This window comes from Cuculus canorus, chromosome 6, assembly GCF_017976375.1.
Source record: "Cuculus canorus isolate bCucCan1 chromosome 6, bCucCan1.pri, whole genome shotgun sequence".
NCBI classification, from domain to species: domain Eukaryota; kingdom Metazoa; phylum Chordata; class Aves; order Cuculiformes; family Cuculidae; genus Cuculus; species Cuculus canorus.
Genome location: NC_071406.1, coordinates 13,884,412 through 13,909,284, shown reverse-complemented (window position 1 = coordinate 13,909,284; position 24,873 = coordinate 13,884,412). Strand labels below are relative to the sequence as shown.

At 39.4% G+C, this 24,873-nt stretch overlaps 1 protein-coding gene across 8 annotated transcripts in view; it reads left to right on the top strand.

Moving 5' to 3' along the window:
- The window catches only part of EPB41L5 (erythrocyte membrane protein band 4.1 like 5), a 57,992-nt gene that overhangs the window by 810 nt on the left and 32,309 nt on the right, over positions 1-24,873 (top strand). For all 8 annotated transcript variants that reach the window (XM_054069718.1, XM_054069720.1, XM_054069719.1 and 5 more), the window contains 6 exons: positions 759-943; positions 11,617-11,721; positions 16,992-17,034; positions 18,160-18,238; positions 22,020-22,064; positions 22,393-22,445. In XM_054069718.1, the coding sequence (XP_053925693.1) occupies positions 764-943; positions 11,617-11,721; positions 16,992-17,034; positions 18,160-18,238; positions 22,020-22,064; positions 22,393-22,445 (505 nt within the window). In that variant the 5' untranslated portion in view covers positions 759-763. Of the gene's footprint in view, positions 1-758; positions 944-11,616; positions 11,722-16,991; positions 17,035-18,159; positions 18,239-22,019; positions 22,065-22,392; positions 22,446-24,873 lie in introns of those variants that run through there.

Genomic DNA, 24,873 nt, shown 5'->3' with positions numbered 1-24,873 from the left:
TGTTCAGCATGATCTGCGCCAAACGCGCCTCTCTTCTGTAATCACCTGTGTTTGCAGCCTTTCCGCATCTCAAGGCAAGGTCAGGCAGAGCTGGCTCCAGAGCTCCAAATTAGCAAGAGATGTGACTGTTCATAATAACATTAAAATTAGTCCTTGGTGACTAACGCATAAGAATGCTGGAGGGGTCGTTGACACCTTGGTTTTTTTACCATGAGAAAGGTGTCAGTCAGAAAAAGAGGTGGTGGTGGGTAGTTCTCAGTTCTTGGGAGGACATCAGGAGGAGGAGGGCGGTAGCACTTGAGTTAATGAATGATTGTTTTTCCCTAAGGTACTTATAGGTTGTCTTGGTGATCGCCCTAGCCACCCTCAGAGGCTGGTGATACCAAAAATGCCATCCGATAAACTCTCTTAAGACACATTTTTGAGTTATAGAAAGCAAGCACCCTTTAAATCAGGCCTGGACGCACGAGGGAATGATCTCTATCAATCGTGCACAGTGAGACAAGAGCTGGTTACAGAATATAATTCCTGCTTACAGCTGAGGTTTTTTTGAAGTAGCCCAAGAGCATGGGTATTCAAATCCAAAGAAGAAAAAGTGCTGTGTGAATCTACAACAGTTCTTTATCAAAGAACTGGCTTTATCTTTATCTTTAACAAAGTTCTGGCTTTTTCCCAAGAACTGTAAATTTGGGATGTTATTCTTTATTTTGTGTGAGAAACTAAGTTGATGTGTTCTTTTTCTGTCTTGGATTTTGTAGCAAAGATGCTGAGCTTTTTCCGTCGAACGCTTGGACGGCGGTCTATGCGTAAGCATGCTGAGAAGGAACGGCTGAGAGAAGCCCAAAGAGCTGCAACCCACATCCCTGCGGCTGGGGATGCAAAATCCATCATTACCTGCCGAGTAGCACTGCTGGATGGAACAGATGTCAGCGTGGATTTACCGGTACGAGTGATACAAATTTGTTTTTTAAATCCCATTAGCTTGTGTCAAAAATTGATTGTGCTATTTGCTGTTTGTAAGTTGGGTAAAGGCGTATTTATTTGTCATAACAACCGATGCTGTGATTTATCATCCGTTAAGTTACTGGTCATGAAAAGGTACTGAAAGAGTGATTAACTTTGTTGCTTGCCGAGAGTAGAGAGTGTTTTGTTAGGTATTGTGTTTTATACTCTGAATACTTTCTAGGGAGTTAATGTAATTGTTGTGAAGCCTTAACTTAGGATAGCATTTCAGATGAACTGGATTTTCTTTTTGGTGATCTATGTATACACCTTGAGAAAGAAGGTAAATCTTTTGATGTCGCTCTGTTGAGGAGGAAGGACCGGCGGAAGTACTAGCAGTAATTTCTGTGTGGCTTATGTTTGTTTGGATTTTGTGTCAGAGTTGGGTGCAGTTTTTAACGCTGACTTCAGAGTGGAGGGAAAGAGAAGAATTCTGCTTCCTTCTCCTCCTCAGGGCAGGTTCAGGTAGCACGGATTGTCTCATAGCATGATTCTTTATTGCCAGTGAGGTGTTAGCCGCTGTTTTACATTTCTAAAGCTCCCTTAATATATGCGTCTGTTCTGCTCTGCTTAATTATACACTTGGTTTTGGCCAACAGGCCGAACAGTGGCAATAGAGGTGATATGCTCTGCTTTTCCATCACCATGTGTTATAGTTGTTACTGACTTATTCTGAGCTTGCGTAGCTGAGTTGTGAAGTGTGGGTCTGTAAGACCACCTGACTGGTTCTGTGGAATTTTGCCTGTAATAACAGTTGTGCCAGTGTTGAAGCTGCTGGCTACAAAGAGCATGCTGAGCACCCATTCACGCAATGGCTTTTCTTTCCTCCCTTTCTTATTCTAAGCATAATTCTGGAGTGTTTATGATGTTAGGTAGTCTGAGGAGGGCTCAGCTTGTCAGAGTATTAAGTTGTTGACATAGTGAGGGGAAATAACTCTTGCGATATCCAGAACCTGAAGTAATCTAGAGTCAAAGAAACAGTTTGGCATCTTTATTTGCAAAATGACTATACAGATAAGCATTTATAGAGGGCAGTAAAACTAATTTGTATGTCTCAGAAACAATGTAATGAACATACCTAGTGCTGCTTAGTACCTAGGATGTTTGGGTTGAGGCCTGGAATGCCCACAAACACTTTATAGCAAGAGTTACACTTAAAAAGTACTCAAGTGTAAATTGGTGTCTCCACATAACCAGGCCAGTAATCTTTGGAGCTGCAGCTGGCTCTGTAGGCACATTCCTGGCGTCCCGAACAATGTTTCTAATGCTTTGAGAAGCATAAATTGAACCTGAAGAGGTGTCATGAACTACCACCTGGATTATGAAACTTAGATGAAAGTGCAGTGGTAACTATTTATTTCTAGAGGAAACTTTTTCAGTCTTGTTTGATTTGTTGTTGTTTTTTAATAAGCCAGCATAAAGCCTTGTCTGCGGACATCCAAGTTATGACTAACAGTAAACAAAGATGCTAAATCTATGTCGCTAGTGCAGTAATTACAGGGCATCGTCAGTGGCTGACATGTACGAGTTCCTTTGGTGATTAAAATACAATAAACTAAAAGTAGTTGAAATGTTTATTTTCAGACTCCTTAATGTGTTTGCTCATGTGTCTCCACTTGCATAATTCATATTTTAGGGTTAACTCTTGCAAATTAAAAAAAAAAAGTGGAGGTTTGGGACAGAGGCTGAAGCGGAGGGTACAAAATCCTGGGAAAACAGAATTGCTTTCTAAAATCTGAAGCTAAATTAAAAATACATGTAGGTATACACAGAGATTTTTTTCTTTTGCAAAACCTTCCCGTGAGAATCATTGTCCTCTCTGAGCTAACGCCTTTTTCTAAACTGGTTCTGTTGCTTTGGCAGTAGATTTTGTTTAAAATGAACTCTTGTTATCTCAGAGAGGTGCCCTCAGGTCTGCCAGTTCAGTTGTGCATAATCCCACTGTCTACCTAAGTTCTGTGAAATTGTTTTATTAAAAAACAAAATAGAAAGTATTTTTTAAAGACTGAATCACTTAGCAAACAGGTTCGTTCACAGCCAGAGAAAGAGTTGTCTTGGCAGGAGTGAATGCTGTACCTTTTCTAATCCATGGCTACATGAATACTTTACAGTGGCATAAGTTGTTGCTGCCACAGGAAGAAAAGATGTTGCTTTCATTATTGCATTTGTCCTTGTTTTTGCATACCCTTTGGCAGAAGAAACGTTATTTTGGCAGCCATGCAGTAAGCTAAGTGAAGAAAAGACTGTGGCTGAAAATAATGAGTGTAATTTTGTTATGTTAGTTTCCAGCTGGAACAATTCTCCAATCTGGTTCCCTGTGTGCCTCCCTAAATGTGGTGAAGAAGTGTTTAGAGGTGGTATCAGGCTTGTGCTTGCTTAAAATGCATGTGGAGCTATACTGCTACGGATAATTTGCTACTAAGTATTCCGGAGTTGCAGTCCCTTGAAATATTGAATTTGAGATTGCTGAATTTCTGTTTAAATTTAAGAAAAAAAGAGTAAAGGAAAAAAAAGCCCAACCACAGGGAACAGTGAAAGCCAAACATATTTCAGTCTTTTTAAGCAACAGTGACTGATGTTTTTACAAATCTTGACAATGAGACAGAAGGGACATGTCAATGATGCAGTTGAGACTAATTTATTAAATACAGAGCCAGGATTTGAGCGTAACTCAGTTTTTTGTCCACTGATCTTATCTATGGTGTCTGTCAAGCCACTTAATCTGTCTGCTTTTCTATTCTTCTGTTGTTTTTTAATTACAAAATTGCCTGACTTGAATGGTTCATCAAAGTTATGGTCGTGTGCGGTAGGAGACTTGTTTCTTTTTAAGAATCTGCTTGTTCTGTAGCCATGTGAATAACCAAAGAATATCAGTGCTACATATACTATTTACTGTCACTTCAAAATGGCAGGTGTGAACATGTGAGTTAGCAATGTGCATCTAGGGCAGATCGAAAGTTGTGGGCTTTTTTCTCCACCTTCATCTCAGATTCTAAAGTTGTGTTTTGATCTGGTAGTTTTCCTTCTCTTTTATCACTTTTTTTGAAGCTTGATGTTTGTCCAAATGTATTCAGTGATTTTGACAGATGAATGTGCTTAGTGAAACACTGAGAAGCTTATTCTTTTTTTTACATATGAAAAGTATTTATAAAATATGTGATGTCTGTTACCGTGTTGCTGTTGATTTTGTTCATCATACACTCTGTTTTATTGGTGACTTACCTCAAGTTCAGCTTTGGAGAAAAGTTGGTTTGAGCTTTTTCTTCCAGTTGTTTAAGATCTGTGGATGGAGTGTTTGCTTAGTTGTATGAGCAGTCAGAGAACAAGAACTCGGATCTGCTGACATCCCCTATCTTGGTTTTAATCCTATTCCCATGCAATACTAAACTCCATCTTAGTCCACTGCACCTCTGGTATTCCTAGAAGCTCAAAAGCCATGAACAGCCCTGGTTTAGTATCTGAAGACTCCCATCAGCTCAGTCATACCAATCTGTGCTCCCACGGAAACCCCTCAGCATCTGCAATACTGGCTCTTGTGGTGCTCATGCTTTGTAGGGACAGGAAGAGCATCATAGCAGTGTTTTTGCTTGAAAGCTGTTTTTAGTTGGAGTCACCAACAGCTTATGAAATACTTGTGAACAGGCGTGTTTGTGAAGAATTTCAAATAAAGTGCTGTTTTGAGTACTGGAGGGCTCTAGAATTGAAAGATCTGAAAATTGACTATTGTAGAGATAGTTGGCTCTACACTGTTCATAGCAGTAACTGGGAGAGCGAAAAGATATCCTAGATAATGGGGAGAATGGTAAGATAAATAATGTAAATTAAATTACAGGGATACTTGTAAAATGCCCCTTTTTTAAATCTGTGAATAGCTTTCTGAGGGGGAACAAGGTCAGCACTGTGATAGCAGCAGATAGTAAATATAGGGTCTCACAGAAGCATCACTTTGCTTTGCAGAAGCCAGGGGTGTTTCGTTAAAAAATCCCGACCCTGCGTAACCCACAATTTACATAATCTTCTCATGGATAATAGAGTGTTAATTGTATTCCAGCTTCTATAGATGCAACCTAAGTTTTAGGCAAAAGCTTCCTAGTGGTATGCAACATGAAAACACAAATTACAAAAATAGATGCTCTCTGAGTAGTTTTTCATCTTAGAATATTCCTTTCTTATGCATGCATGAAATTTAATATGGAGATTGCAAAATGAGGTGGGTTTGTCCTTATTATAGTGAGGTGTCATCAAAACAAGGTCTTATATAAGCCAGTCCTAGAGCTCTGTGGAACAGCAGGAATTAGTTAACCTGTTTACAGTTTTGGAGTAATGCTTGCAAAATAATATAAAAAAGACTTCATTTGTAGTGATTATTTTAAATAAAATTAAGACATCTAGCTGGAATGCCAAAAACGGTGCCGGCAAAATGTTAATGAGTGCTGATGGCTTTTTGTGTGGAGGGAGATGATCTGTTTTGATCCGACTACAAGATCAGAGATGTATTGTAATAGTTGTTTCACTCCATAATCCAATCTATTTTTTAAAAAAGCTTGTAGAATATTTGTGGCTGCTTGCTGAGTATATGTAGTTGTAAGTGTGAAGCGCAGAACACCGTCCATTGCACAGACACTGATCAAAAATGAAATCTAGTAATGTTAAAAATGTTGGAAAATCAGTCTTCGAATAAAATGAGTAATCTTAGTGTTTAAGGCTGGCTTTAAATTTTCAAAATCTCAGCAGATGAAGGTAATGAGTAACTAAATATTTGTGTGTCTGTGTGGAAAGACTTGAAACTTTTGGATTAAAACTTTTTTCCCCTGTGTGGTCTTTGTCTTAAACTACTGAAATGCTTTTGACTATTTGCTTAAACTACTGAAAGAATTTTCGGGGACTGAAACTGGAAGGATGAACCCTGAGCGGGTGTTAGGGAGCAGAGGTGCTGTCTGTATGGTGCAGGCTGATCCAGTGCTTCCTGGGGTGCCAGTTTAAATGCCATATTGCTGTTGAATGCGAGACATACGTAATGCTTATGAGTCCTTTCGGTGCTCCTGAGCAGCAGCAGAATCTCAGGCTGCCTGTGCTGAGTCGTGCCAGGAGTCCAGGCACTTTGAGCTAAGGGCAGGTGAGCATTTTGGGCTTGCTGCAATGTGTGATGCCCTGGCGGTGCTGGAAGGGGAGGATGGGAACAGCTGGAAGGGAACTGTGGCTGCTGTGAGAGTAATTTGTTTGGCCCGCAGTGTGCTGCCAAGTGTTTCTGGGGATGGTGCTGCAGGCTGGCTTAGTTGCCCGAAGGTTTAGCATTCCTGACTTTTGTCTGAAGCTCTGCTTTCCTGCTAAACCGCCGTTGTAAAGAGGTCAAACACTGAGATTCTCATGCTCTCAACCACATTGCTTCTGAGAAACCTGCAGCTGGAATACCAAATAGAACTGTTTGAGAAAATACTGGGGGAGGTATTTAATCCCTAAACCTTAATGCTGGACAAGCAGTTTTGGATATATTCTGTGTCAGAAAGAATATTAGCAAATAGATTCTGGAATTAATTAAATCAAATCTGTAACTAGAAGACCTAAACTTTCTGGGAAAGGAAAAATAAGAGACTTCTGACAAAAGAAACTGACAGGTATGAATGTTCTTTATCTTTTTATGTATGGAGTCAATAAGCCTGAGCACATTATGTTAAAATCCTTCTATGTAGTATTCTAATAAATTGTTATAGTGGATATTGAAATCAGTTCATTATAAAGATTTTTGCGAGATGCCTTTTTCTTTCTCCAGAGAATAACTAAAAAAATAGTTTAATCCTCAGTGTGTATCTTCCTATATTTGAGAGAGATTCAGTCAACAGAAGAATCAATAAGCTCTATCTCTTAAGGTAGAAATTATTCTTTGAAGCCTTCCTGCCTGCAGGGCTTTTTACTCAGTACAAGAATGTGTGGTGCCTGTTGTCAAAGGATGAGGATAAAGCAGAGAAAGAAGCAGAACTGGTATTTTGCTGCCAGTAGCATCTCTAGATGAAGGATAGAATTGGCTGAGAAATTTGGAAAATTTACTTGAAAGATTGATGCTTGGAGTTTAAGGAGAGAAGCAACTCCATTACTCCATTTGTAGGTCAATACTTAAAGCTGTAAGATCAGGGTGGTACAAATAATGTGTAATTTTAACACTGCTTTGTAAAGATAAGGGGTTTTAACCCTCCAATTCTCCAGCAAACCTTAATGGTGTTAACTCCATACTATTTTCGTGATATTGAGGTGAAATGTTTTTCTTTTAAAGCTCATGGTTGGAGCTTTCTCACAGCTTTTTTTTTTTTTTTTTTTTGAATGTGTTGTTTCAGAGAAGGAAGGTTAACTTCACAAAAACTGACAGGTTCTGCTGCTCCTGTGCTGCCACGGCCAGCAAACGTGCAGCATTCCAGCAACTGCTTAGCTGTAGATTCTGAATAGGGCTCCTCAGCTTCTCCAGGGGGCATCTGAGGTCTTTCTGAGGAACATGGTATGAAGAGGAATGGTAACCCCCTTAATGAGCAAACAAAAACCAGGGGAGGGAGGGTTTTGCCCTGCAGAAACTGCTGAAGGCAATAACTGCTGTTAATTATTGTTAATAAGCATTGTTAACATCATCATTGAGAAAGTCTTCTGACAGATATGTACAGCTGTAAAGACACAAGGGGTAATAAGTCCTGTGAAGAGAAAGCCTATTCATCTCTATTTCCAGAGTTTGTCTTACGTAGGGACCTCATTTTCTTCACAAAGAAAAGAAATGGAGAAGAAAAATCCTTTTCTGATAAATGTTTTAGTTAGCAAATTCATTGGGTGGACTTCTTGTCTTTGGTTTCACTTTTTTAAAGATTTGGAAGTTTGAAGTACTTTTCTGTGATTAAAAACCTGATAAAACCCTTACAAAGTGAGCCATTCAGCTGGTGCCTGCCCAGCACAAGGGTCACTACCCGGCTATGGAAAGCTGGTGTCGCTTCACCAGTGCTGCGCTGCGCTGCCTGCTACTAGTACTGAAAATGGCTTTTACATCACAGGCAGGTTTCGGAGCACTGAGTTGCTGGCTTGTGCTATTGAGTGCATGTCCTTGAAATAACTTCTACCTCTGAGACTACAAGAAAGAGGGTATTAAAGGCTGCCTCTCTAGTTTTGGTCAGTGGCTCAGATACAAGGACACTCATACAAGGACAGGCTGAGAGAGTTGGGATTGTTCAGCCTGGAAAAGAGAAGGCTTTGAGGAGACCTTATAGTGAACTTTTGATACCTGTAGGGGCTACAAGAAAGCTGGTGAGGGACTGTTTACAAAGGCTTGTAGTGATAGGATGAGGGGCAATGGGTATAAACTGGAGAGGGGCAGTTTTAGACTAGACATAAGGAGGAATTTCTTCACTATGAGAGTGGTGAGGCACTGGCACAGGTTGTCCAGAGAAGTTGTGGATTCCCCATCCCTGGAGGTGTTCAAGGCCAGGCTGGATGGGGCCTTGAGCAGCCTGGTCTGGTGGAAGGTGTCCCTGCCCATGGCAGGGGGGTTGGAAATGGATGATCTTTAAGATCCCTTCCAACCCAAGCTGTTCTATGATTCTATGCCTGAGCCAAGGTGAATGTTTCTCTGTCACCTTATGCTATGTGGTGGAGGGATGAACCAGCCTTGCTGAGGTGAACATGAGTTCAGCCTTGCTGCTGAGCTGCTGGGGTTGAGTCCAGCCTTTGTAACACCTACTCAGCCTACTGCAGATACTAAGAGCAGAGTGAGATGTCATTAGGTCATAGTTGGGAGCATCCCTTCCATTCAGGGGCAGAGGGGACCATGAGTCATAGCAATGCAATCAAAAGATGCTTTTGTCTCATTCTAAAGTGTGGTAAAACCCCAAGATGCCCTGCCCTACGTAAGTGATATATTTTATTTATGTTTCCCAGATTCTCCTGCTGTGACGTGTTTGCTGTTGCTTCCTACAGATTACAGCAGACTGTATAAATCAGGCAGTCAGGTTTTACAGAATTACAAACCCATGAGGAGTTTAATTTGTGCCCTGAAGGGAGGACCAGCCACTGGCTGGGTTGCTTGTGAGTGGAATTGTTCATAGTTCATCTGTAACCATGAAGCAGCTTGAAAGTATTTGTCCTTTGAGAGTAACCTGTGCTCTGCTGCAATGAAAAACAAAAACAAAAACAAAAAAAAAAAAAACAAAAAAAAAGCAAACAAAAAAACCCAAACACCAGAGCAAGAGAAAGGGGGGGAAAAAACCATAGGAGACCAGCGGGATAAAAATGTCTTTTAAATTGAATGTTGCCACTTCAGAGTTAGGGCTCTCACCAGCACATCTTTGCTCTGTCTTTTGAAAACACTTGAGATCACAGGTTTTTTTTTTTAATACAGTGAGATTAATTTTGAATCATAAAAATTTACCTGCAATGCGACTTTTTGGCAGCTGTTTTGTTTTAATACAAGGAGGAGGGACTTAAGTAAGGCTTTAAGTATTTGTACTTAAAAGTTTCACACGTTATGTAATGTTGTTGAGTCTCACCAAATACAGCAACTGATGGTTTAAGTCCTATGCAAAGTACTACATAATTAATTCAGTGTTGACAGCCCTGGTAATTCAAGTCAGAAAACAGCTAGCTGCCCTGCAAACCTTTCCACAGCTGCTCCAGTACTGTTCTTCAGGGACTTTCTCCTGCATTAGGTGTTCTGGGTCCAGTTAATCTTTGAGTTCTTTGCTGAGATCACTAAAAAAAAAGTACTAAATTACTGAAACGAATTTGACACTGTAGTATTTTGAACAATAGTATTTTGGTTGCTGGTAGTCTGAGACGGTGCATGTAGTAGTACTTCCGGGCTCGAGTTGAAGTGCTCCATTGCCTGTCCTGGGAGGGAATCTGATTGAGGTAACTGTTTAATTACGCGTTTAAGAGATTACTTACTGAGGAACTGGAAAGAATCTAAACTGTTCTTCCCAGTAAGGGGAGATTTGCTTCTAGTTTTTTTTCTGGGCACAGAAAGCTTCATGCAAAATGAGACATTTTTCTTGTTTTGCTATTCCAAATGCTGAATTGATTTCACTTGTATTAGTATATCTTGTCGTTTAAGCAGAAGATATTCTGTGACGAGAGAAACTATCAACAGTTCAATGCCTTGCTCTTTCAAGAAAGAAGCTACAGTGTCAAATACTGGTAGAAATGTGTGGTTTTATATGTAGGTGATTTGCTTTAAGGCTTCTTTTAGGAGAATCTTGCTGATGTTTAGTAAATCTGCTATTGCCTGAGAAATACTTTTTCTTGAAATCAACAGAAACAACTTGGCCTGAATGAGTTTGAGGTCTACATCTCAGCAGTTTTTTTGTATGTTTTGTAGATGCTGTGTGCATGTGAAGTTGCCTGCTGGTCTAATTTTCTTCCATTCCCTCTGCCTCCCCCAGTACTTCGACGTAAATAACTGTGGCAGAACTTGCTTAGGCAGCCTCAGTTTGTAGACTTGCCTGAGATTTTACTTCGGACTGCAGAATGTCATGTTGGACTTAACTAAAGCATAGTGTGAAATTTGAAATTTTGAGTGGTGAACTAAATCTGCTAATTAGTAGCTTACTATAAAATATGCTTAGAAAGTTAGCCCAAGCTCTGAATGTGTAACTATTAAGATTGCACAATGATAGCATTATAGAAGTAGAAAAATCCTTAAATTGCTGGTAGAGCAAGCATGAACCCTTTCTGCATTTCTTTGCATTTAAAAATATTTATTTTCAACACTGTGACTTGTATTCCGACCTACTGATTTATTGTTGTATTTTTATTACGTTTGGGCACCTTGAGTTAAGATTTTCTTTGTGTATTATTATTATAAAGGAGTTCATAACTTGAAAAATGTATGCAGATTAGAAACTGCCTAGTGCTATTTATAATGCCTTGTCTTTAAAACAAACTGTTTAATTTTTTAGATCATCGTTGTAAAAATTATGTTTACTTGAGGCTAAAGCCAAGTTTTTTTTCATAAATTATGTATATGCATAGGCAGTGGCTTTTTGTACCTACAACTGGGTTTTACAAACTAATTTTCTTAAGTATGTTACCTAAGTACTATTTGCTCAAGTTGCTTGCCCCAGACTATTTCCTCTGGGTTGTTAAAAGCACTTGCTAATGGAATGCCATAACCTAATGCAATATGTTTTGCTGCCTGCTTCAAAAACTGGTGAATGCCAGGATATCATTCTTAAGCAAGTTGCTAAGTTGCTTTACTTTGCCCTGAAAATGTTCCACTGCATTAGTCATTGCAATTGTACTTGTATTTCCAATTCTATTGAACTTTGAGTAAGAAAAGCCTAAAAGGGACAATAGTAAAATGACATTTTAACACTCTATCTTGTGCAAGTCAATGGTGGCATTTTCCAAAGGAGATGATGCAAGTCCTGTAAGGATATTATGTGTGGGTTTTGTGGGGTGTACGTTTGCCTTTCAGAGAAACAGCTATCAAAAATACAAGAGAAAAAAATTATTTCCACATTATGTTTTCAGAAGCTTAGTTTTGGGATTCTCCTACTTTTAAAATTGCAATATAAAGTGTGCCTAGAAGAAGATGAATGCTACATTAAATCTACCTGCTAAATTAAGTACTAAATCCTTTTATATTTTCAGAAAAAAGCCAAAGGCCAGCTCCTGTTTGAGCAGATCATGTATCACCTGGACCTAATAGAAAGTGACTACTTTGGATTAAGGTTCATGGATTCCGCACAAGTAGCAGTGAGTAGCAGTGCTGTTTTTGTTTTCTGTCCTTCCTCCTCCTCCCTCCTCAGCAACAGTCTAAAAGTTAAATCCTAATATTGACAAAAATGCTATAAAAAAGATGCCTTTTCTGAGTTAGGTTTTGTGCAGAAGCTCTGTGGTGTGTTAGTTTAAGTGACCCCAAGTTTAATTCCACCTTGAACCCTGTAACATACTATGACGCTGTTGTCTCTCCCTTTCTTATCTTTCTCCTGTTCCGGTCATACCTTCTGTTGTCATGAGGCAGGCTGGTCCAGTGGGACCACAGAGCCCGACACATCATGTAGAAGCTCTTGGTGCTGATGCAGAGAGGAAGACTACAGACAAACTAGAATGTGTGCTTGGTTCTGTTATTCTACAGAGTGGAGGAAGTTTTCCTTTAACAGTGCCATCAACTTTCTCATCTGCAAAAGTCATCTTGTTAATGTCTGCTTGGGAAATAATCTTGGCAAGAGGGTTATCCTTTTAACTTGCTCAGATTAGTTGTGACTCAGACCTGCCACTACAAATTTTTGGGAAGATCTGGATGTGTTTGTGTGTACCAGAGAGTTTGAGGAGAGGGTTCTTGCAAGCCTGTGTTTTTTTGTGAAGTTTGTTTTGCGTGTGTAAAAATGTGACTTTTTTGAAAACAAAACAGGGCATTGCATGTCAGAAGCAACCACAGTTCTTTCACTTGTGTGCTGTATGGTTTTATGTATATACTTATGGCTGTGTACTTAGTCCTGCCCACAAAGGTGGCTGCAAGTTAAGTGAGGCATTAGACAAGGAGTAGATTTTTGTCTCTGTCCTACATCCCTGGAACTTAAACCTGTATTCACTTATTGCAACATCTCTAGGTAGAATGAGGTCTGTGTTTTCACACTGCGCATATCAATGTTATTTGTTAGATATATGACCTGAACATTTCTGTGCTTCAGGTCGTCTTCAGAATTATTTAATGATGAGGATGGCAGAGTGAAAGCACTGACAGTTGCTTCTGAGCCAAACCTTAATTGTTTGAGCTCAGCATACAAAATGGAGGCAATGACATGTATTCCTTTACTTCTGTGGGGGTCTATGTCTAGAACAGTTTGAAGATGACGTCTTAATTGTTACAGCTTTGTGTAATGCCAAAAAAACTCCTGAAGCTTGAATCTTTGAAAGAAGCTGTCAGGTTTTTACACAGTTGTACCCAGCTCAAAGCACATTTTTAACCTGATAGCTTCTTTTCAAACTTATTGTTACCGAGTTTTATGCTTAGCTTGTAATTGTAGAAAACATTCTCTTTGGAGAAGATAATTTGTGTTCACCACCTGAAGCAGACTTCATGGCAAGTGGGATTAGCTGCTGCTGGGTTGCAGTCTGCAGTAGTGGAAGTGATCTTAAGCCTCTTCCAGAACAGACACATTCGACACTGAGGAGGAAAAGACTGTTACGCTAACAGAGGGATGTCATTCAGAACCATGCATGCCTCCTACCAATAGAAATTAGAAAACAATCTATTGCGTACTATTTTATATTTATAAAAATCATGTTTGCTGCATTAATTGTGTGCAGAATGTTGAGTATTGATATTGTATGACTCCATTGCACTTAATTTTTGCTTCAGGAAAAAAACTAATCTGTACGTTTTAGGTATCCTAGCTCAATTTCTGGCGTGTGGCTTCTGATGTGTTGCTGTGTGTGTCCAGAATCCTGTGAGAGTTAACAGTGAGCTAGTTATAACTGGTGGAACTATCTGTGTGGTAAACTTTTTTCTCTTACTGTTCTGTTAACAAATAACATCTTGAAATGGGGACATAACAGTTAATCTTTTCTGCCTCACCAATGGCTCATGGCTTGCTTTTGTGCAGCAAATTATTACTTCTAGTCCAGACAGCACCTGATTATTTGATACTGCACAATCTACCAGGAACAAGCCATTTTGAACTTAGTTTGCTTCCTTTTCTTAACTATGTGTGACTGAAAAAAGGCAGAGCAGAGATAACAATCTGTTTAAACTGGACTTTAATGATACAGACTCTGTATAAAGAAGCAGAAAAGTCTGCATCTTGCTAGAAGAGCCAAACAAAAGCCAGAGATAATGCCTTTAAAAAATGAAGAACTGTTGTGATGGCAGCCCTTCTTGCAAAGAGGAGCTGGCACATTCTAGCAGAAACCCAGTCTGCAGCTGGAAACAAAGACAGAGGCTAATCAAGTGACTTGTCAAAGATTATTCAGGAGACCTGTTGAATAAACAGCTTTAGAATCCAGTCCTTACTGTGGACAGAATTGTCTGCTGACCCTGAAGGAGATAATCTTTCCACTACTGAATCTAAATCTAAGTATATTGCTTTACTAGCGAGTTGCACCTGATAAGATAAAAACTGGCAAACTAGCAGCATATAGCTAGGAAAAAATGAGGAATTCCCCACTCGTCTTAACTACAAATGAATTTTCAGTAAGCTCATTTTGAACAACTGAAGAATAGCTTTTTCTTTCTTTGAGCTACTGACGTGATTAGTAGTTAGGTGTTTTGAGTTTGTGATGTACTGGGGAGTAGGGAAAGCCCAGATAATACAAACTTCCTGACGTTTTGGATTTTAAGATTCAAACGGTAAATTCTTTAAGGAAGTTCTTTAAACAGTTTGTGAACTGAAAGAATTGTCATTTTCACATAATTTCTGTGTTCATTGCTAGTCTGGTAGTTAGGGATAGATCCACCCTCTCCAAGTAAGGAGCAGAAGATGGGAGTTACTTGCACGAATGTCCGCCTGGATATCAGGCTTAATCTGTCTGGCAGCCAGAGGAACAGGCTATTGTTAATTTGAATAAAGTTCAGGCTGTCCACTGACACAAAAGGTGAAGGTTGCTGTTAATCTGCTGGGCCATTTGGCTTTCCCTCTGGCAATGCTGGAGGTGTTTCTACTAAGTAGGCATAGAACACTTAATATATGGCAAATTTTTTATTCTAACTTACAAGGTGCAAGCATCAAATACTTGCTTTTCCTATTGGAACCACGCAACACATCAGTTTGTTACTTTGGCAGTTTTATTTAATGTAGTGCTTAATGCTGAAAAGTAAAAAAAACTTGTTTTAGTAAAAAAAACTTGTTTACGTTACCTTCTTGAAATTTTGCTCTTTTATTTTGTGGTTTTTTTTTTTTAAAAAAAAAAAATCTGAAGCAGCAAACTGCTTTAGCAGTCTCTGTTCAGGCTGTTGTTGATATTGCTTTTTGTTTAGCAAACTTTATCTCTAGGTTTCAGCAGCAGACTGTGCTGAGCAAACTCTCATTGAAATGTGAACTTTTCGCCAGGTCCACTTGAATTCCATTTTAATCACTCGGAATAAATCTTAAGTTTCCTGACGCCCATGTGTGTCCATGCATGCGTTGGTCTGGCGGTTTTTTTGTTGTTGATTTTTCTTTTCTTCTTTGCCCTCTATTTAAAAGCAGTTCTGGTTCGTTTCTTCCACACATGCCCTTACCACTCAGATGGAGCTGCTGTAGGCAGCAGTGGTAAGAGCCGAGCTGAGTAAAACGCTATCAAGTGCCTGTGGTGGGCCTCTCGGTTGCCTTTGCATGGAATGTGGAGGAGATGAGAGAAAACAGGAGGGAGATGAAACAGGCGTGCACAGCCAGTCGTGGAGTCTAGAAATGGCTCTCTCTGCCAGCCCTCTATCTAAATTATCTGCAAGCCTCCAAGTAGATAATTTGTATATTTCTATGGTGGAGGAAGGAGCAAGTAAATTGTCTCTTCCAGCAGGTGAGTTTGTGGAACAGGAAGAGCGATTGTATTATTTTCTTAAAGAAACAACAGAAATTGCTCAACTCCATTTCACTGGAAGTGTAAGCAAAATTGATATAACTATTGCCTTCATTCTTCCTTAAGCTTCCTGCGTTATTTTAAAAATATATGAGATACATTTCAGATAGCTTTCTGTAGCTACTCTGTTTTAATAGGTAATGAGAGCATTTTCAGCTCTGTGCATAGCAGCAGTAGACAGTTCAGTTCTGATCTGCAGCTGGTGTATCAATCGCTGCATACCCTGGCTGTATTTACAGGCTGACCTTACACCCTCTCTGCAGAAGGCAGGGCTGCTCTAAAGACAGGAATGTGTTTGCTCTTGGCATTGCAACCTGAAAATACCGGTTCTTTCTCATACTCCTGTTGTTTTCCTGTCCTCCGTGGGGCTCGCTGTGAACTTCATGGCACATAGTTTAACAAAAGGAGTGTTGCGAAGTGTATAATTCCTCTATATTAGTTGCAAGGTGACATTTGGGATTGATCAAATGAGCTGGTGTTACCTGGGCATTGTGAATCACGCAGGACGGGTGCTCTGGATGTTGAGTCAGTGCAATTACAGTGGATGGGGTGCTGTGTTTACTGTTTGAGTCACCTCCTTTGGAGGAGGGAGCTGTTCACTGTGTGCAGCGCTTTGAAATAGGTCTCTACTGCTAGCTGTATGTCAGCTTTCCAGCTTTATCTTTAATTTCTGGTATAAAATCTTGAGCAATGGGAGTCTATGCGATTATTTTAGGGAGCATGGTGTTGTGCCTGTGTAGATGTTTCTCTCAGCTTGCCATCTATAGCTTGTTTGCACGTGCTGTTGTACACAGTATAAGCGAAGCCATTATTTTGTCTGGGATATAGCTTATAATTAGCATTAGTAGATGAGCAGGTAACTTCTGTCCTCCCATGTGACAGTTGTTAAAATGTCACCTGTGAATAGATTTTGGAGAATTGGGTAGAGCTGACCCTTGAGTTTGGACATAGATAACTTTGCTGTTAGAATGCTGGAGTCATCTAAAGAAAATGCCTGAAGGCCAACAATATTTATTTTCTCTCTCCTCATCCGCTCCAAGTAAACATCACACAACGGAGTGCCAGTGTCTCCAGCTATGATTTATGCCTCTCTGGCACATTGTCACTGGCTGACCTACTAATGTGCGAATTAAGTGTTTGTTTGGACAAGATGAAAATTTCAGTAATTAAAGTGGTTTGTTCATACATTTTTTTAATGCTTTCTTGAAGATTAGCTTTGAGTAAGGTACTACAGGATGTTTCTGTTGTTCAGAACTGACATTTTGCATTACAGACTTTGAGTCAAAGGATTTTTGATGAGCACCAAGAGCTATGAATTGTGAAATATTTGGATTAAATTGTTTTAACAAACTACTTGTTATTCCGAGATGGTCTTCACTAATGAACAGAGTGTTTTTTTCCTTCTGTGTTTTTTTCTGTGAGATTTTTTTTAATTGGTAATTCAATGACAGTAATTTATTTTTCAGCATTGGTTGGACAACACAAAAAGCATAAAAAAGCAAGTTAAAAGTAAGTGTCCTTTCAATTTTCTATTGGGATCTCATATTGAACATGCAGGATGCACAGAGGGTTGAAATGGGTGGTGGGGGGCAGTGTCCTGTTAGGGGTGACAGCGCCTGGTGACAAAATCGGAGCATGGTGCTGCTGGTTGTTTAGTGACCTCTTCCCTGTGTAGCTCATACTACTTTACTCTGATGTCCTTAATAAACATTTTATAGGCTCATTAATTATAGTTTAAATGGAGCTAAGGCATCTGAAGATATTTTAATGTTCTAGATTGTTATCCTGACTATAGGAAAACTTGTCTTGGAGCCAGCATTCCTTGGGGCAGTCCTGAATGCCCAAATCTATGTTCAGTCCACCATGTCTTTGCCCGCTGCACGACGGTTAAGCGTGGCCTGGATGTTTCACTGCTGAGTGCTAGGATAAGCTGTGACATTGGCTGATTTTTGTTTAGCAGCTTCCTTGCTCTGTGCTATGGGAAGTCTTCAGGGATTTGTGGTGCTGTGTTAATGCAACAGAGGTTTTGGAAGCACCGAGAGAGAGAAAATTCCTCCTGTCAAATGCAAGAATCAGCAGAGCGCTGCACATTTTTAAAGAACTGTTAATCCATCCTTTTCCTGAATTAACTCTTAGGTTACCTGAAAAGATGATTCTTCTTCCAAAGGGTCTGTTAAATCCCACTGAAATATGTCTTAACTTCTGTGGAATAAAGGGGCCAGGGTTGCCAGCAATGGGTATTTCCTAGAGACCTGGAAAGGCATTATGGAGACCAGCAGGTGCATGGGGTTTGGTCAGCTGCAAAGCCAAGACACACAGCTTTCTTGGTGATGGATAGAGTCCTTAAATATAGGAATTAAGCTAGATTCATGTGCTTTTGGCAGGAAAAATCAATGTAATGTGATATGACTGTTGGATTGACTTGTAAAATACAAAACTATTTTGTGTGTCGGTTTAAGTGTCCTTTACCCCGATGTTTTTCATGCGTTTCCCTGTCACAAAGGAATTCCTGCCTTAAGACCCTGTGGTGGGACAGAGCCAATTTCAGTTAAGTGTTGTTATGTGCTTCCGTGTAATAAAAAATGTCTCATCCAGTAACTGTTATTGCTGTCTTGAATGAATTCTACTTTGCAGTTGGTCCACCATATTGTCTGCATTTTCGTGTAAAGTTTTACTCGTCAGAGCCCAACAATTTACGTGAAGAGCTAACAAGGTAAGAGAGATTTTGTGTGAGAGGTACCCAAGTAAGGCCAAGAAAGTGGGTTTTGTGAAATTTATTTAAACAATTGTGTGATGTTTTGGAGAATTCCTTCGAGCGGCTTGCTTACTTGGCTTATTGTAAATATTTCTTATGTAGGTCTCATGAAATAAATGAGCTCTAATATAAAAAGATCTGTATATTTATTATATTACTTAATGCAGTGTTATTTTATTAGGTAATTCTAGCAGCTGATCTGAGTAGCTTGTACACAACGGACAGAAGTTTTTACTGAACAGCTTAATTCCTTTTTCTTTATTCTTAAGCTGCATTTAGTTTCAACTGTATGCAGTCATCCTGTTTCTTTAGGCAGAAAAGCATTAAATTGCAAGTTAGAGCTTCTCTTTGGCAAACATAAGTTCAGTTAAAGTTTCATTACTTCTGTGATCTTTGCAGAGCTTATGGAAAGGGAAAATAGTATTCTACTACCGTATTGAGATGTGAGTTGACAGTACTATATGTGTAAGATTGTACCATCACGTGAGCAGCAATTTCTCTTTATTAGAGCATTTCACAGATCTGTTGATAATGCTGCATTTCATGTTGGGCTGAGACATACTTCAAGTGTTTTGAAAGAGGACTCAACCTACCATCTGTCAGTAGTGTAAATCTGTTATGGAAGGCAACGTTTCTTCGTGTTACCACCACTGCTGATGATCTGTTTTTGACAGAAAATAAAGTAGTTATGTTTTCTTGATAGCTGTAGATACTTCATACTCTCAGCCATTTTTAAGAATGTGCAATGCATTTCTTTGTTGTTCAGGTTCGTATTGGTTTGCCTCTTTGATATGCACTTTAGCCAAATCCCTAGGAGTGCTACCAGGAAGATTATAGTAGCGTTACCCCTTGCAGCCATATGTACCCTCTGCAGCTTCATATTTAGATGTGGTAACATAATGCTATAACTGGTCTTCTTTAATGCTATCCTGTCTGTCTGGGAAGACTGTTTTACCTCCCCGTTCATGCTACTGAATAAACATTGAACAGTGTATAAAAATGGTAACCATAGACATAATTCCGGCCTACATCTGCCTCTACCACTTTGAAATATTTTGATCCATCCTCGAGTTCTGCCACTCAGACCTTGCTATACAGGTTTTAGTAGGGCAGACCTGGACCCTGAGGGCTTTTAAACCCTGTCTGTCTGCTTACCTAATCCCCTGGAGCAGAAGAGCAGCAAGTCTGTCTTCTATCTTGAGACAATTTTCTGCCTTAAGGAAGCAGTGGGACGGGGAGCTCTACTGTGGGTTATAGGTGTCGCTAGCAGGGACTTTCCCGGGGTTCCACCGTTTCTGGGTGTAGCTGGAGCCACTTTTCAGCTTCCGCTGGTGCAGCTTGTTAGCGTTTTCTGCCAGCTTTCCCCCAGGTGCCACCAGTTACAGGTCATGTAACAGCCTAAGCATGGGAAGTATGCTTGATTTGTTTGCGAGTGCTGTGTGGCTGATAAGCATGGACTGGTCACACCCACTGTACATTGAAGGCCTGTGCCCATTCTTTTGATGTCTGGGGTCAGTCCCAAACAAATTAATTCCCCATGTAAGGGCCACTGTTCAAAAGGTTTTGGAATAATAAATGGTTTGGCAAAGTATTGTGCATTTCCAAGGGCCTGTAGGAAAGATGCTTGCATCCCTTTTGTGTCTATGTATGCGAGTACAAGGAAGCATAGGCACACACTGAAATAAGCATCATCTTTGGCTTTGCATGTAAGGCTTCTGTTCATTTTGTAGTAGAATTCGAACTGGATACCATCATGGATGCAAGTGTTTTAGTTGATAAACCTACTCTTGTTAAAAGAAAGTTGTGAGTAATAATCGAGCAAGAGGGCTGCTCTTTGTGGGCATTGGATCGGAAAGATTTGTGTTGCACACCAAAGGGACAGGAACTTTGTATTCAGTGTTTGCCCACTTTGTAAGCAAGAAGAGTACTGAGTGAGGCAGTGAAGGAAAGCTGGCTCTGAAGAGTAAACAAATTGAAAAGGCTGCAGCCTATTGTTTATTATTTTGTCACTTTGCACTTGGCTTTCTGGGTTAGATTTTAACTAAACAATCCATATGAGGAACATTTATTAGGTTGGTGCGAAAACCAGTTGCCATTTGTAACCATCAGCTGTAAAGCAGTGTATCTCAGCTTAGAATAAAGCTTATTAACCAAAATAAGAATCATTAGTATTTAGACATTTTGGCCAACAGGAAACAAGTCCATTTACTAAGGTAACCTAGAATTCTGTAGTCCTGGAACTGATGAATTCTTCAAAGGCATTTTAAGCTGCTGCTTGATTGAGGAAAACCTTTTGCAGGAAGTTGTTGAGATGCCTGAAAGTGTGGTAATCATTGGGAGAGAGATCTGGCAAGTAAGCTGGGTGAAGCAGATTTTTGTAGCTTGGTCTGCACAGCGCTTGCAGAGTCATTTGTGAGACATGCAGTCGGGCTTTATCATGAAGAGGAATTGGTCCTTTTTGATTGACCGGTTCAGGGAGTAAATGTTGCAGTTCTTGGTGCATTTTGCCTGTTTTCTGGCAATACTTCTCTGCTGTGATAGTTTTGCCAGATTCAAGTTGTTGTAGTGGATCACTTGCTGACCACTGAGCAGTGACCATAACCTTCTTCTGATGCAGCTTCAGTTTGGGGAAGCGTTTTAGTGCTTCACTTCAGTCCAGCCTCGGTGCAGAATGCCGTCGCTTGTTGTATAGAATCCATTTTTGTCACATGTCACACTGCACACAAGAAATGGGTTTGTTTTGTTATGTAAAAGAATTGCAGAGCTGACTTTGTAATGGTGACTTTTAAAATTTTTGTTCAGCTCGTGCAGCACCCATTTGTCCAGCCTTTTTCATTTTCTGCTTTCGTGCAAATGTCAAACAACTGTTGAATGATCAACATTTAGTTCTTCAGCATCTCAAGATGTTTTCCTTAGGTCCGCTTCAATACTGGCTTGCAGTTGGTTATTGTCTATTGCAGAAGGACATCTGTGACCCTCCTTATCTTCAAGGTTCTCAGTTCTGTTACAAAACTTTTGGAACCAATGTCAAGGTGCACGTTTGTTGATGGTTCCCTGACCAAATGCTTGCTTGATTTTGCTAGCAGTTTCCACTGCTTTACATCCCAATTTGAACTTGCACATCAAAATCACTCAAATTTCCCTTTCTTCTACCTTTATTTTGACAGCACGATAAGAAAAAGAATAATCAGTGGAAACAAAACCGTTAGCATAAATAAGTAGAGCGAGTTTTGCACTTTAAAATCGATGCTGTATGAACACAGTTAAACAGACCTTTAATCCAAAATAAGCATCACAGTTTACAATGACAGAAGTAGCAGTTATTTTTGCACCAACGTAATACTTCAGAGAGAGTTTAAAATATTCATTCTCTTGAGATTGATATGCCTATGAATAATGAAGAAAATGTGGATGATGCAAGTCGTTCATTGCCCAAGTAGGATCGGAAGAGGGAAAAAATGAGACTGACTTATGTATCCTGTTTCTTTTTCCATGCAACACTGTAGTTCAGCTTGTGACAGATTTTAGTTTAGGGTTTACTTTATTTGAAATGTGTGAAAAGCACACAAACCCAACTGATAAAGCCTTGAAAGATCACAGTGCAATTTCTTCAAGGCTCAAAAACCTGTCTACAGAGTAGAAGACATCTTTATTTATCAGACTCTAACTTTCTTCTTTTGGCTGAGTGACACACCAGAACTATTAATCACTAACATTTATTTCTTATTTAATCCTACAGGTATTTATTTGTTCTGCAGCTGAAGCTGGATATTCTTAGTGGAAAGTAAGTATTCCCAATAAACAGCCATTTAAACAATGACAGTGTCCTTAGTGTAGGATTTATTAAACCTATATTTGAATAATTAATAAGTTTTGCTAATTAATGTAATGTTGGGTTTTTTCACCCTAAAATATGAATTTTCTATGCATGATAGCAGCAGAGGGATGCTTAAATGATGTAGTGCTTATCTGTTACTGATTTGCTGAAAAATCTACTAATCCTTTTAAACTTTCTTATCCCAAAACATTTGTAGTTTCTCACTGTTTGGTATGTGAGTTGTATGCTAAATAGTGGCAGTGAAGGTTTTAACAATGTGTTTCTCTTACGGCAGATTGGAATGTCCCTTTGACACAGCCGTCCAGTTGGCAGCTTACAACATGCAAGGTAAGTAGATATGAGAGGGGGAGGATGAAGTTGCATGAACATCTTTGTATAGACTCTTATTACCTCTTTTAACCTGTTGTTGTTATATCCAGAAAATAGGTTCTTGTTGGACGTTAGGGATCCAGTGTGAAATACAGCACACTCTGTAATTTTCCTGAAAGCGTATATAGAAAATTACTCAGTTCCTCAGGAAACAGTGTAGGGACATTTTGAACATAAACAGCTTTGCCCTGAATTTGTTTTCTCAGGTGTTAGTGTGCATTTCCACACAGGATATGAGGTCCGCAGTCTTCCTGAATTGCTTTGATGTAGTAACCAAAGTTACCTTTTTTTTTTTCCCCATGGTGTATTTTCTGCCATGTGTTTTCTTTGTTGTACAAATCAGGTATAAAATTATTTTGCTTCTGCACTCAATTGCAAAGTCCTGTATAGCAAAGCCACAAACTTCTGGCTTCAGTTTATTTGCAGAAACACATTAGTGCCCCACATCTCATATTTGTACTTGAGCATTTATGGTTGAGCTCCACCTGTTAGTATTTCAGACACTTCTTCAGCCAAAAGAGGTGACACGATATATATTTTTTTTCTCAGCCATACAGCACTGTGTTTGAGTCACCCGAGTCTCTTATTGATGAGTAGTTGTCTTTAACTTTTGATTCCAGCTGAGACTCCTGCATCCATGGCTTCTCCAAGAGCTGTCGTCTCGCCTTCAGTTGCTTGTATAGCTTTTACATCACTGATCTTCATGGACAGTGTCTTTTGTGCATTTGAATAAAGGGATGATATTAATGAATGTGAAGTTTGCTGTGGTTTCCTGCAGGGAAACTCACAAAAGAAAGTGTGGGACTTCTAGTTTTAGAAATGTCTGCTAGAGTGGGCTTTTGGGTCCTTATAAGAAGATATAGCTATATTTCCTTATTGAACTCAGTTTTTGAGTTGACAAAAAAATCCTAGAACCCCTGCTGTAAAGCTGTTTGTACAGTCCTCTTTCGTGAAGAGTGAATTTGGAGATGTGCCATATGTTTTATGCTGTACAAATTCTCTATACAACATTCATCTTATAAACCAATGCGCTGTTACACTTTGCAGGAGTTAGGTAACAGGACCAAGTCACTGAAATTCATACATTCTCTTATTTTCCGAAACACGTTTTATTCTTCAGACAGGAACTACTAATGGCCCTGATCACTTGTATCTATAGAGAGCTTTGACTAAACTGTAAAGATACCTGTCTTTTTAACCTGGTCTTTTGTGTGGAAGGAAAACAGTTAGAAAACATTCCATAGTTAAAAATATTAGCATTGTTAGAGCCTGAAGATACAGGTTCAGTGGATAAGTTTTTTGAAAAACAAAGCAATCTAATTAAACCATATATCCATTACTTTCTACGCTGGTCTTTTCTTTGCTCTCTCCACAATGAGGCCCATAGCAGGGCTTTAATCTTGCTGTCTGACAGCTGTGTACTTTTATTTAAATCAGCTGGAACCTAAGCTGGCTTTGACAGCATTCCTTTCAACAGAGGCAGGCGTTTTAGTGGGAGTAAATTATTACAGAACTACAGACTTCCTCAGTCAGCATTTAAGAAAAAAAAGAGAAAATCAAAAGGAGGGGATGAAAAGGCCATTATGCTTGCTTGCAGTGTTTAGCAATCCAAGAAGTAGATATTTAGATAGTAGTAGATTTTGTACCTATGGAATACTGTGTGTATTTATTTGACTTTTACAGTTCTTCCCAAAGTTGTTTTCCTGCAGAAACATCTGGAGTTCTTTTTTTCAGACAGAACAATTGTTGGCAGCTGTCAGAGACCCAGTGTCCCAAGTTACAGAATTATTCCTTCCTAATTTTTTTGGATATGAGCTGAACATTAAAAAGCTGTTTGAAATCAGTGGGAGAAGCAAATGGTTAGTGACGCTGAAAATCAGGTCATTTTTATAACGGTTTCTAACTGCAAGTTTCGTGATATTAGGCATACATCAGTCTTTAAAAGCTGGACTTGTCAGCGTCTGTGGCAAAAGGAGGTTGTGCTTGCGATGCGGCACACCCATTGACTAGTACATTCCAGTATGCTCTCTGAATAACATCTCTTACTGCCCCTGTTGAGCATAAAGCAGTGGACTAGGTAAGCCACTTGACAGACCCTGTAGGGCATTTATTATTTTCTTAGATGAAAAGGAGAGCAGCAAATAACAGCTACATGATTGTGCCCTGACACAGAGTAATTCTAGGAGCACAGGGTGATTTATAGTCATAAAACCAGAAACTGATGTTTAGCATGGAGAAATGAAAAGCATCAGAAGTGGTTTTACTTTTTATAAACTTCAAGAGATGTTATTTTAATAATTTAAGGCAAAATTTCACTGTATCTGTAGTCAGTTGTCATCTCAGAAGAGATTTCAGTGGTAAAAATTTTGAAAACTTTCAGCAGGAA